At 36.0% G+C, this 14,397-nt stretch overlaps 1 protein-coding gene across 1 annotated transcript; it reads right to left on the bottom strand.

The window, feature by feature from the left end:
- Positions 1-6,350: 6,350 nt before the first annotated feature.
- On the bottom strand, positions 6,351-9,280 carry cfl1l (cofilin 1 (non-muscle), like). The gene is made up of 4 exons (XM_051125487.1): positions 9,083-9,280; positions 7,683-7,978; positions 6,917-6,993; positions 6,351-6,780 (listed from the first exon to the last, which is right to left on the bottom strand). The coding sequence occupies exons 1-4, from the start codon at positions 9,083-9,085 to the stop codon at positions 6,674-6,676; spliced, it is 483 nt and encodes a 160-aa protein (XP_050981444.1). The 5' UTR covers positions 9,086-9,280; the 3' UTR covers positions 6,351-6,673.
- Between the last annotated feature and the right edge of the window lie 5,117 nt (positions 9,281-14,397).

Raw genomic sequence — 14,397 nt, 5'->3', positions numbered from 1 at the left:
GTAAAAAAATAATTACCATATTTTATCTGAGTCATCTGTTTTAAAACGCCAGGTTGTCTTTTTTATAGCATTTAGTTTTTAGGCATAGGTGCCTCTAGATTTAGATTCGGAAAATGCAGAAACATTTCATGATGCCTAACATGGCTTTACGTATTAAATTGTTTTGAAAATCACATAAAATGTGTAACAACATAAATGTTGTTCTCGCTTGGTCAAAGGACACAGGTAACATTTTTCATTTTAACCAAGATATTGATAAAGGGTTACACATGTTTCCCCTACAAAGACACTATGTTCTTTCCCCCAGGTTCGTTCACAAGACTTGCTTCTGCATCCATTCTGTCACAAAGTTTCCACACAAACTTCCCTACAGGGAAAAAGCACAGACTATCTTCTTTACTTTCCTTTTTCTATAAAACTGCTTTGGAATCATGTGTACTGTAATAAGTGCTTTACAAATAAAATATTCATTAAAGCATTAAAGGGACCATAACCAACCTGGCATTTTCTGAATATATATATATATAATTTTTTAAAACCTTTTATATTATATTCATATTTATATTATATTTATATACTGATATTTTTAAAAGAGTTTAATATATCATGCAGCCTTGGAAAACAGTCTAAAAATGCATTTTTGTCCGTAAAATGCGCCACTTCCGGTATTTTGCTGGTTGCTCAATGCGGGCAAAATGAAATCAAGGATTTTTTTTTTTTTTTTTTACAGTCAAATGCTTTCCCTGCTAGACTTCAGACATTTTTGACAATCAACAAAAGATATGTTCACTTATTCTAAAATTAGCTCATTGAAAATGGTATGAGTCTCTCTTGAGATATTCTTAGCACAACCAAACAGTCACATGGAATACAAGCATCACATTATGACTGCAAAACTAGATTGATTAGTGATCACAAAGGCCTCGTAGGAAAGCGGCACAACGCTTACTGAGAATCTTATTGAAGACATCCTAGTTCCCCACATCTTTGACTCTAAGGCAATTTTCATCATCCACTATGAGGTAATTTTCATCTTCGCTTATACGCATGACCACAAGTTTCCTTCCCCCGCCACAGTTCCCGTTTGGCCCACCTTCATAAAATTATAGTGATATATCACCTCATCGCTTACGACTGCACCTCAGTCCTGGGTGACATAAGAAAGAATAATGATAAAACATGCAGAAGTGATAACTACTGTATACAATTGGACAGAAAAGTAAGAAGGCATTTTTTCCCATCCAGATGACTTTGTGAAAATACAAAGCAGATCATTGTATAAACCTCAACATTATTTTTATTAGATTAGGCATACACAGGACTACCACTAAAGTATTTTTTTATTCTTTTCAACATCCCATGTGTGTTTCCCATCTTTAAATAAGCTTTAGTTTAAGGTGTGAGGTGAAAATCCGAACCGGTTTGTAGCCTTCACATTCCATTGCTTTACAAACAAATCAAAACAAGAAGCTTAATGTACACATGAAAACAACTCAGGAATGTCTCTGAATAACTTTTTGGTAACACTTTCTATTAGAGTATTCTTGTTTACATTTTACATGCTACAATAATAGGGATTTTCCACGTTAACAGAACCTTAATTTTTTGTTGTTTAGTGATAGTTTATGAGTCCCTTGTCCCATTCACTGATGCTTCAGAAGGAAACACAATGCATTAAGAGCTGGGGGGTGAAACATTTTAACAGATTGAAGATGTGTACATTTTTCTTATTTTGCCTAAAAATCATATATATTTTTTCATTTAGTGCTGCCCTTTAAAACAACAGAAGATACCTAGATGTTTTCCCAAAAACAAATTCTGACAAAAAGTTCAACAAAATAAGTTTAATTTTCCCTGATCTTAAAATTCAAAAGGTTTTCACCCCTGGCTCTTAATGTATTGTGTTTGCTTTTGGAGCATCATTAGGCATTTGAACCTTCTGTAATAGTTGCATATGGGTCCCTCAGTTATCCTCAGTGTGAAAAAAAAGATCTCGAAATCATGCAGGCATTGTTGGAAAGGGTTCAAATACACAAAATGCTGAAAAAAAGGATTTTTCTGAAGAACAGTGGGAAGTATAACTGTTTAGGACAAACAAGGGACTCATGAACAACTATCACTAAGCAAAAAAAAAAAAAAAAACGAAAAACAGCTGTGATCATTCAGGTAACAGCACAATATTAAGAATTGAGTGTATGTAAACTTTTGAACGGGGTCATTTTTATAAATTCAGCTATTATTGTCTGTTGTGGACTATATGTAAACGTCTTTTATGTGAAATAGTTTATTCAGGTCAGTACTAAGTAAAAAATAACATGCATTTTGTATGATCCCTCTTATTTTGGTAAAATAATTAACGTTTTGCAGATTTTGCAGGGTGTATGTAAACTTTTGACTTGCTTAAAAGTACCTAAAGTACGTAAAGCTCAATTATACAGTAACCGTAACAAAAAAAACAAAAGTCAACCTGCCATACTAAACAAGACCACAAAGATGTGCTAAAGGAATGCATATAAACTATTATATGGATCCATTCAGAAGCACTAAACACACCAAAATACAAATGAAAAATGAAAACATTCTGAATGTTTGGAAAATCAGTGATCTAAAGGCAGTGAGCAGTACTTGTGTCAATAAGCTTACAGAAGTCTATTATTTTTGACAAAAAAAAAAAAAAATGAATACACCATCACCTCTTTCCTTCACTAGTTCATGATTAGTTTGCTTTTGTTTGTTTTTTTAAATAAATAAATAAATATTCAATAGTTTCTTAATCAATAAGATGCCATAGCAATCACATGCAGGAATCAGTGTAATGCTGTTTAAAATACATTTTAGCACGACACACTGCAGCACCTACATAATGCAACTGCACTGCGTGAAAATGAGCTAGTTTTTTACACAATTAAAAAAGTACACTAAAAGAAACCTCAAACCCAAGACTAAGGACTTACCATGCCTGTTGTTTGCTCTGAGACGGAAGAGAGAAGTATGTTGTTGCTCTGCACAGTAAACAATTTAAAGAAGCGTCTCAGCAGTGCCAGGATCTGAACACACCCTCTTCAGAACAAATCGGTTTTCAAATGACCTGACTTTCTACCTGCTGTGCGCAACTGCAAACACTTCTAGTTACAAAGTGATGGAAGTCATGAAAACGCTCAGGTGGAGCTGGAGGCAAAACATTCTTGTAAGGAAGATAGAATCTGACAGAATCGGGCCTGGGCAGATTGGGGGCCTGCTAAGGGGACCTTTCCTTTAAAACGAGGGAACGAATATCATAAATACAGTGGTGCTCATAAATTTAAATTTGCAGAATATGCTAAATGTTAATACTTTTAACAAAATAAGAGGGATTATGAAAACTGTTTTTTTCATGTAATACTGTCCTGAATAAACTATTTAACATAACAGATGTTTATACACTGCAAGACGAAATAATAACTGAATTTATATGAATGACCCCATTCAAAAGTTTACATACCCTTTAATCTTAATACTGTGTCGTTTCCTGGATGATTCCTGGATTTCATCAAAAGTTGACAGAATTCATAGGCTGAGACTTTGTGTTCTAATAAAAGTAACAAAGCACAAAGCTTATTCTGATTATTGGGTGGCTTGCATGCTACAAATAATGAATGGACTTTAAACGTTAAATATGAAATATATAAAAATGTTACAAATATGAAACGTTAAATATGGCCACGTTCACACTGTCAGTTTTTGGGATTGACAACTGCATTTACTTACAGGTGTGAGTCTCGAAATTTCCCGTTCACACAACAGCTTACAGTCGCTTTTCGAATGCTGTCTGTATGAATGTGCAACAGGAGTCAAGCCCGTATTCCTTATGAGTAACCATAGCAACAGTGACCAAAGTAATATCAAAGATGGCGACGTCTATAAAAAGAAAGTCTTATCACTTTCTTTTTACAACAAGAGTTAAATCGAGCCGCGAGTTCATCCATTAAATCATTCACAAGTTCGCCTGCCCATCCAGTCCTGATGGGCAATGGTAAACAAACTTGGCTTGCTGTCCTTAATGGAGGCTCGAACCCGAGGCTTGACTTGAGCGCTGAGTTCAACCCCCCATTGTGATATTACCTAGAGGGAGGGTAACAGAAACAGAGGAGGAGAAGGGGAGGTGGAGGGATGCCAGAAGAACTGACGCTGGGACGGTGCAATGAGAGCTGCTTATATAGGCACGTAATGATGATTGACAGGACTGAATGATTACGCTCCTTCCGAACTTACGTTTGGAACTTCATTTAACTGACAGCAGCTTTTAAATTTGAGTAGAAAGCAGAGCACAAAACTGACGGTAGCGGCTGTGGTGGAGACTGGGTATAAAATTCAACAAAACAGAATTCGGCAAAACACCAGTAATACTTTAAGTTTTACGGACGTCGCCATCTTTGATATTGCTGTGGTCTGTGTTACTATGGTTACTTGTAAGGAATATGAGCTTGACTCCCGTTGGACATTCATACAGACAGTATTCGAAAAGCGACTGTAAACTGCTGTGTGAACGGGATATTTTAAAACTCACACCTGTTAGTAAATACGTTTGTCAGTCCCAAAACCTCACCGTGTGAATGTGGCCTATGTTGTCACCGAGAAGCTCCAGCCGTGGCACTATGTGTTTCTTTTCCCCTCATTTTTTCTAACTGACAGAAGTCCGCCCTGGTGAAAAAAACAGGTCTATAGGTAGGTATGTTTTGATGTTGGGATGTTGGGATGCTGGTTAGGTATGTTTTGGTGCTGGTTTAAGCTGGTCCTTTGCTGGTTTAAGCTGGTTTTCATATGCTGTTTTTTTTCACCTGGGCATCGTAGCGATGGAGAACTTTAAGCCCTGTACGCTACTAATCTCAACACGGTTGTGAAAAGATCTTGCGATCTAGTCCTGCTCTGCCACTTAACATTTCTTTTTGTTTGTTTTCAGATGAAGCGTTTTTATCAGAATCAGAAAGACAGCTGAGTGTGGCCCAGAGGGAGATACAGATGTAGAGGGACGAGCTTTCACAGGTTGGTTTTCCTTGATCAAAAGCATTTGCTACGATTTACACTTTTTGTTGTTTGTTTATCCACAGTCATATCCCAAACAGGAGATTTTGCTAAGGAAATATTTTTTTTTTGAGTGACAGCTTTTGTTTCCAGGTCAGGCAGCAATTGAGTGACGTGACAAAGCGAGCTCAGGGAGTGGCAGAGAACGGGCAGCCTGAGGCGGAGGAGTGTCAGGTTAGGGTGCAACACGGAACGGCATCCTGTGCCTCACTTGGCAGTATTAGGTAGATTTTTCAGTACTAACCATGGTTGTGTCTCAAAACCTATCAATGACTATAGAATAAGTCTTCCAAAAGTGGTTGACTGGAATACCGCTTACTTTGCTGATTATGTTATGAGATGCAGTAAGTATCTAATATCCATAGAAAAGTCAAGTCAAATTTAATTACAGTGTTCTTGCTAGAAATTTAGTTTCTTCATCAGAACAGAGAAATTGGAGAAATTTAGCATTATATCACTTGCTCACTTTGATCCTCTGCACTGAATGTGTATCGTAAGAATGAGAGAGCAAATCGCTGGTATAAATTAATTCATTGTTTTAATTAAACCATTGCCTCTGGCCACAACACCAGTCAATCCATAATAACACTTCCACCAGTAAAAAAGTCCATCCCCTGATGTCTCTGCAGAGGATCCATTGGTGAGCAAGTGATGTAATGCTAAATTTCTTCAAATCTGTTCTGATAAAGAAACAAATTCATTTACATCCGGGATGGCCTGAGGATAAATATAACTTTTAGGTGAACTATTCCTTTAAGATTCACTCTGTTTTATTATCTGAGTTATCTGTTTGAAAAGACCAAGTTGTCTTTTTAATAGCATTTAGTTATGAACTTAACATAAATGAACTATGACCTGGAAACATTTTAGTTCCATTGCTGTCTATATCAAATGGCTCTTGGATTTAATTAAAAATATCTTCATTTGTGCTCCGAAGACGAATGAAGGTCTTACGGGTTTGGAACGACATTAGGGTGAGTAATTAATGACAGAATTTTCATTTTTGGGTGAACTATCCCTTTAAGAAGGAATGTTCGATTATGCTAGAAACTTTGTCAAAAAATCTGGATTTGGGTAGGGACCCCCCCTCCCTCCCTCCCTCCCTCCCTCCCTCCCTCCCTCATATCAATATTAAATATAGTCATTATGTTTAAAAAAAAAAAATGTTTGTTTTTTGATGTAGGTGCCTCTAGATTTAGAATTAGAAAATACAGAAACATTTTATAATGCCTAACATGACCGTCTTTTTTGGTGTCTTTTGTAAAATTCCAAGTTAATTAAGAAACGCATTAAAAGTTTTTGAAAATCACATGATTTTATTTTTCAAGTACGCATAGTTGCTTTAGGTAACACAGTCCAACTGTAATTTCTAATACAGGATTTTTGCTGTCATTATTCTATATTTTTTATGGTTTGTCACAAAAAAGTGCTGGTATTTGCTTAATGATGATCATTAATTGTAAATGGATAAATATGAGTTGTTCTCACTTGGCCAAATGACAAATACTGGTTTATTAACATACCTAAAAAAAAATCTTAGAGGTAAAATTTTTCATTTTGACCAACAGACTGATAAGGAGTTTGTTGGGTCATTGGTCTGACTGGTCTAATTTTACACAGGTTTCCCCTCCAAAGACTTCAGGTTTCCACCAAGTTTCTCCACAAGACATGATGCTTCTCTGTCTGCAGGTTCATTAATTTGCCACTCAAATTTCAAACCTATAAAGGAAAAGCACAGGTTATCTTTTTTAGTTTTCATTTTCTATAAAACTGCTTTGGAAAAATGTATACTGTAAAAGCGCTTTACAAAAAAAATTAAAATATTAATTGTAACATTAAAAGATCCATAACCAACCTGGCATTTTGGCCTTAAGAGCAGCCTTTGAGCTTGCATAGACCATTTTACTCTTTAACATGGCGGATTCAGGGGCACTGTGGAATAAAGAGACACACAAGCAAGATGGTGAAAATTAAAGTAGGAAAAAGGTAGGGGCTGCTTCTTACACAATGCATTTTGTGTTCCATTGTGCTGCTTTCTAATTGCTTTTTTATGAAAACCTGTATGAAAAAATGTGGCTCATTTTTTTTTATTATGAACTGATCTTACATATCCATGTTTATTTATGCTGAATGTGACCCTGGACCACAAAGGGTCATTAGAGTCAGTTTTTTTTTAAATTGAGATTTATACATCATCTGAAAGCTGAAAAAGTTTTTTTATTGATGCATGGTTAATTGTTAGGACAATATTTGGCTGAGATACAACTATTTGAAAATCTGGAATCTGAGGGTGCAACTGTCCAAATAAAGTTCTTAGCAATGCATATTACTAATCAAAAATTAAGTTTTGATATATTCAAGGTAGGAAATTTACAAAATATCTTAATGGAACATAATATTTACTTAATATCCTAATGATTTTTGGCATAAAAGAAAAATGTATAATTTTCACCCATACAATGTATTTTTGGCTATAGCTAGAAATATACCCTAAATATGTCCACCTATTCTAAAAGGAACTCATTGAAAATGGCATGATTTACTCTTGAGATATTCTTAGCACAACCAAACATTCACGTGCAACACTGTAAACTGATCAGTGATATACAAAAGCCTCATACGATAAGATGAAGACTAGGTCCTCCTTCACGCTCTCCTTGTTCTCATATCTGCAGTCGTACAGGCCGTAGCGGCAGTCATCGACAGGAAGCTTACTGAGGACCTTCTTTAAGACATCCGTGTTCTCCACATCTTTGACTTTTAGGCAGTTTTCAGAGTCCACTATGATGCTCTTTTTGTCGTCGCTCAAGCGCATAACCACAAGTTTAAACCTTTGGCCCGCATCAGCTCCCACTTGGCGCACCCGGATTGAATTATAGTGTTCTATCACCTCATCACTGATGGCTACACCTGAGGCCTGGGTGACATGGGAAAGAATAATGATAAAACATGCAGAAGTGATAACTGTACAATTGGCCTATTAAGTTGGCTTTTTCTTTGAGGAAAGCATACAGAAGATCACTGTATGAACATCATACAATTATCTTCATTAGATTAGGCGGACACATGACTACCACTAAACAATTTAGTATTCTTTTTTAAATTTACGTTCAATAGGTATTTTCAATTTTTATATATGCTTTAGTTTAAGATATGACGTGAAAATCTGAACCAGTTTGCCACCTTTACATTCCATTCCTTTACAAGCAAGTTGAAACAAGAAGCCGAGTTACACCTCCAACAACTCAGGAATGTCTCTGAATAACTTTTTGGTAATCCTTGATTTCAATTTTACATACTACAATAGTATGAGTTTTCCAACTTAACAGACGTAGTCAGACTTTCAGCTCACCCGAAACCCCTGTTACTACATTATTTCATGCTTAAAAGATTGTTACAAAGACAAGTAGTTATGAATATTGAGTTCTATATGCTGTATCTTCTCTGGAGTAACTTGATGGACCTCAAAGGGACCATGGACCCCTTGTTAAAAACACTGATAATAGTAATGACAATGATGTGTGATTGTATTCTCCTCAAGCATGAAATATTAACACATTTAGTATATCACACAAATTATTCATAAGCATTACTCAGACTTTATGACACATGAACAATGTGATGTAAGGTGTGGCCCAATACTTTATGTCCTATCCAAATAATTCTCTACAAAAGCACTGCAATAATTAAAAAAGAAAATGCAGGAATAAAGGAAATAACAACCGATAATGACTTTTTTTAGCCTATGCCAACAAGCTTGTAGTGTTATTTTGGACGGAAGATTTAATGGATACACCATGACGTTTATCCTCCACTAGTTCATTCAGTGTTTTAAATAAGTAAATTTTACATATATTTTCTTAATCATTAAGAGGAACTGTTTCACATAGAGTTTTGCATGACACACTGTAGCACATAATGCAACTGCGTTGCGTGAACACAAGCCAGTTTTTACGAAATGGTTAAACAGCATGCAAAATGTACACTGCAAGAAAACTCAAACCCAAGTCTGAGGACTTACCATGTCTGACGTTTGTTCTGAGACGGAGGAGAGAAGTACGTTGCTGACCTGCACAGTAAAGAATTTAAAGAAACGTCTCCGCAAACGTCTCTGGGATCTAAACACACCCTCTTCAGAACAGATCAGTCCTGAATGACCTGACTTTCTACCTGCTGTGCGCAACTGCAAACACTATTAGATACAGGAAGGTTGTGTTGTGTTATATCCTGTTGTCGCCTGATTGCGATTATTTATATTTTGTGCCTGTGATAAGGAAGTCATAAAGGCTACAGTTTATGGCACGTGCAAACACTCAGGTGAGTCAGACGCAGTTAGGAGTTGGAGACAAAACACCCTTATAAGGAAGACAGAATCTGTCAAAGACCCTTATTTGGTGTGAGGGCCACAAATATTACATTAGCACGAACGTAAGGATCCAGGTGCATAAATGATGTACACATGACGCTCAGTTACTCATAACGCGATTCTTCAGACCTATTTAAGAATTATACTTTGTTTTATCAAAGGGTTTTTTATCTTAATAGAATTTTAAACCCGTAAGATTTAAAATATTCTGAAAAGAAAAATCGAACTGAAAAACCGGTTAACCTAAAATACACAATAGTTAACAAATGTCATTTTCTCTTAAACGTAGTTTAATGAGTGAGATTTTTAAATTGAAATTTTTAAAGCAAAAACTTAAGAGATAACATTGGTAACAGAGTTCTCCACTTTTATTTTTCTTTAGCCTTACGTCCTTTAAAAAAAAAAAAAGAGATTCAAGCTGCATTGAAGTCAACCTTTCATAAATTATCAAACAATTAAAAATAGAAAGATAAACAGAAAACAAAATTGTACACATAATATATTCATTCATTTATTCTTACTTTAATTCTTTTTTTCTTTTTGTCATTTCGTATATATTTCCTGAGTGATTGATTGTTTTTCTTCAAAATCATTCTAGAGGACAGGAATGCTTCCTCTAGAGAATAATATTGCACTTTTTCTAATATTGCTGTTTTCTAAATGCTTTGTTTTCTTTCAATTATGATGCTTGCAAGTCTAGTCATTCATTAATCATTTTCTATATAGCCTATATATCGACAGTTTTTCTTTATACAGTTGCCTAGATTTCTGTTGCTCTGTAAGTTTAGAGGGAGTGACAGCGCACCTATAATTCTCCTATTGTTTTAAAGTCTGCTCTGTCAGTCCAGTTGAGCATGATGGGACAGGTTCTCTGCTCACGTAGGAATGTGTGCATGTGCAGTCCTGATAAAGAAACATTCACACATTCACTTAAAGGTGAACATTTACTAATATTGCGTTTTACACTACAGTTAGCTCAGTTTATTTAGCTTGCTGGCGAAACAGCATTGTTGGTATAGAATGTTTTAATAGCTCAAACGTTCTCCACAGGTGACTTCTGTAAGTCATATTACATATTAACATACATAGCATATTACTGAGTTTTGATTTAAACACTTCTTAGAACATTAAGCCAATTTTGGGATACAGAGAGCAATGAATGAAAATCAATAGCAATCAATAATAAAAGTGTATTCACTAGATGGCGCTACCACACCGCTACTACCCAAACATCCCCAATTTAGTCTGTCCAGTTCGCTGCATGCCTTTGGAATGTGGGGCACTGAGATATTTTTTTATTTTATTTTATTTTATTTATTTATTTTTATCTTACTTTGCAGAGGTGAGGTTAGAGGCCAAAATAGAGATTTAAATATGTAAAAATTACGAAAATGAAATTAAATAGGGATGTAAAAAATTAATGTTCTTTAAAAGTATAATGATTTTCTTTTTTCTTTAAAGCATTTTATTTTTAAAGCATTTTTTCCCCTACAAACTCATATAGGGGACAAAAAAGTTTCCTTGTAAGGAAATTGCAGTTTTCTACATTTTTTTTTTATTTATTTTATTTTATTCAATAAAATAAAAATGTGTTATATTTACATATATATATATATATATATACTTGCAAAGATGAGTGTATGATAATTGTACTCTACACCTGTGTCTTTCAACTCAGAAGACACCGGGAGTAGTGGGTCCCTAGAACCACTGCTCTATATTAAAATAAAGGAAAATTATCACAAATGGCCAAAAGAGGGCAGTGTAGCCCACCCCATAATTTCTGAATAGGTCATTAATTACTCACCCTCATGTCATTCCAAACCCTTACCTTTGTTCCTCTTTGGAACACAAATTAAGATATTTTTGATGAAATCCTAGAGCTTTCTGACCCTCATAGACAGCAAGGGTCCTACAACTCTTAATAATGGCAATAGACTGCAACTCAGGACAAGAATTGATGAATAAAGTTGTTGTATGTATGCATGAATGTATTAATTTAGCCCACAAAAAGTATTTCTGTAGCTTCATAAAATTACGGTTGAACCACTGATGTCACATGGACTATTTTGTTGATGTTCTTGGTGCTTTTGTGGGCCTTGAACATGATAGGACTCTTGCTGTCTATGGAGGGTCAGAAAGCTCTCGGACTTCATCAGAAATACCTTAATTTGTGTTCCGTAGATGAACGAAGGTGTGTGTTTGGAACGACGTAAGGGTGAGTAATTATGGACAGAATTTTCATTTTTAAATCCTTACATTTTAAGATATGTCCCGCCCTGACTTCCTGTTTCATTGAAAGTTATGTTAAAACCATATTTTATCAAGGGATTTTCTTGAGGTTACCCAAGAGTAGGGGCACCGCAACAGGGGGCAAGGTTAGGACGATTCCAAGGGCCCGGCGAGGGAGAGGGATCCCGGAACAAGATTTTTACAGAGCCAAAACACCACCACCCACCCACCCCCCGAACGCGATCGCAGGGGGGACAGAGTCAGTATGATGTTCAGGGGGCCCAGGAACCATAGCGGCGCCCCTGCCCAAGAGACCAATAATACTGGTATCAGGTCAGCCAGACTTATGGAAAAGATAAATACAAAATAAAAAAGACATGGAGAAGTGTTATAAATCAAATCAACAGTGCTAGTTGGGCATCAGTGTTGCACAGAGGAATTCCATTTCACTCTGAACACACTTTCAAAACACACACATGCTATTATATAAGCAAGTTATAAACTCTCACTCACAGATCATTTGTGACCCTGGACCACAAAACCAGTCATAAGTAGCATAGGCGTATTTGTAGCAATAGCCAAAAATACATTGTATGGGTTAAAATGATCGATTTTTCTTTTAGGATATTAAGTAATGATCATATTCCGTGAAAATATTTTGTAAATTTCCTACCGTAAATATATCAAAACTTAATTTTTGATTAGTGATACGCATTGCTAAGAACTTAATTTGAACACTTTCAAAGGTGATTTCCTCAGTATTTAGATTTTTTGCACCCTCAGATTGCAGATTTTCAAATAGTTGTATCTCGGCTAAATATTGTCATATTCTAACAAACCACACATCAGTGAAAAGCTTATTTATTTCAGATGATGCATAGATGTACAACCCCTTATGACTGCTTTTGTGGTCCTGGGTCACATTTCAGAGGTGACTTTCATCCAGTAATGGCATCTATTATAACTAATTTACTCCAAAGTTTGGTGGTATTTATCTGTATTAATCAGAAGTTTGGGTATTTGGAACATCCACTGTAACAGAATAATCATTTATGTGTTCATGTGTATACATAAGCAAAGCAGTTGTGAAAACTCAAGTTATAAAAGAAACTTTTTTTTCTCGAGAAAGGAGGAGGGTAGTTTTTCTCCAAATGTTAGAAGGAAAAAAAAGATGGGTGTAAGCACCTCATACCCTACTTTTTGCATATCTTACATTTTTGTGTGCTGTTCTCAAAGACAGAAATGAGTTGCTGTGCAAAATTACTGAAAATTAAAGGAATAGTTCACCCAAAAATGAAAATTCTGTCATCCTTTACTCACCCCAAAGTTGCTCCTAACCTGTATGAGTTTCTTTCGTCTGTTGAGCACAAAAGAAGATATTTTGAACAATGACGGTAGTCATTGACTTCCATAGTATGAAAAAAAAAATACTATGAAAATCAAATGGCTACCATCAACTGTTTGGTTACCCCTCATTACAAGCACTTCTGCAACAGAACAGCAAGACAAGAACATGTTTGTCTGTTTCATTGGAATATGCTGAGTGTTTGTCATTTATGTGAGCTTAATCAGCAAACAATATGCATGTTAGCATGGTCTGAGAAATAGTTTTTTTTTTAGAAAAACCTGTTGTAAAATGTTCTAGCGTTTACTCTCGTGCAACACTTTGCTGCACATCAAGCCAAAGTTTCAGCAATGTAATTGTTCTCTAGTCATGCACTTGTGTAAGTGTGTGGTTATGCAGTTTTGCAATGCTAATTTAAAATGTATTTATGTTACGGAACCGTTGCTCTCTAGGTCTGTGCCGAAGTGACTGTTAAAATGGAATTACACACAGTGTGCAGATGAAGCAAGTGTGGTGATTGCTCAAAAGACTCGGGGTAGAAGCGTTTGGTTTGTTGGTACAAAAGAGATCATCGAAATCTGATTGGCTGCTGGGAAGGGGGCGGCTACCCATCTGGTGCAGAAAGAGATGATCTCTTTGAACCCTGCTAGTTCAGGGGTCTCCAGGGCTGCTGTGAACTTACACAATAGGCTTGATGTCCACTGGGTCCTACTGGACATGGCCAAAACATTTTCCCAATCAAGAGGGTCCTGTGTGTACTACTTTGTTCATATGTGAGTAAATCTGCCAGCCAAATCGATCTCAGCACTGTGCATTCATTTATGTTTGAGTGTGTTTTGGGCAGATCTGCTACTGTGAACCCCATAACCCAAGCTAATGCAAGGGAGATGAGGTCAAAGGTTATTTCAACACAACTGTTTTCATCCCCCCAAGCTCATTTCCAACATATGCAACAATTAAAGATGATGACAAACATCTAGGCCCATGTGAGAACATTTCTGGCTTCTGACGGCTTTGGAAACAGCTCCCCTCCCCAGTGGTATACTCTGTAGCTGTATTATGTTATGGTATTATTCTGAAAATGGCAGTGCATACACATTCTTTGGGGGCTGTGGTTATATGAAGTCAGTCTTGTGGCTGAAAATCCCTAAATGAAATGGCAATGTTGTTTAACAATGTCAGTTTTGAAGATGAAGATTACACTGAATGTGTGTGCGTGAGTGACTTTCAGCCACTAAAACCAAACACATAATATTAATGCTGCATGCATTTGATTTTAGGTTGTAAAAAGGAAAAACAGCCTCACTTTTAAAGCTGTGAATGAATGAATCTCAAGTTACCATGAAGAATACACACACACAGTGTGTTTAAGTTGCAGTTTATTGTCCAGCTG

This window comes from Labeo rohita, chromosome 13 (genome assembly GCF_022985175.1).
Source record: "Labeo rohita strain BAU-BD-2019 chromosome 13, IGBB_LRoh.1.0, whole genome shotgun sequence".
NCBI classification, from domain to species: domain Eukaryota; kingdom Metazoa; phylum Chordata; class Actinopteri; order Cypriniformes; family Cyprinidae; genus Labeo; species Labeo rohita.
The sequence above is the reverse complement of the archived record's forward strand: the minus strand, read 5'-3'. Positions and strand labels throughout refer to the sequence as shown.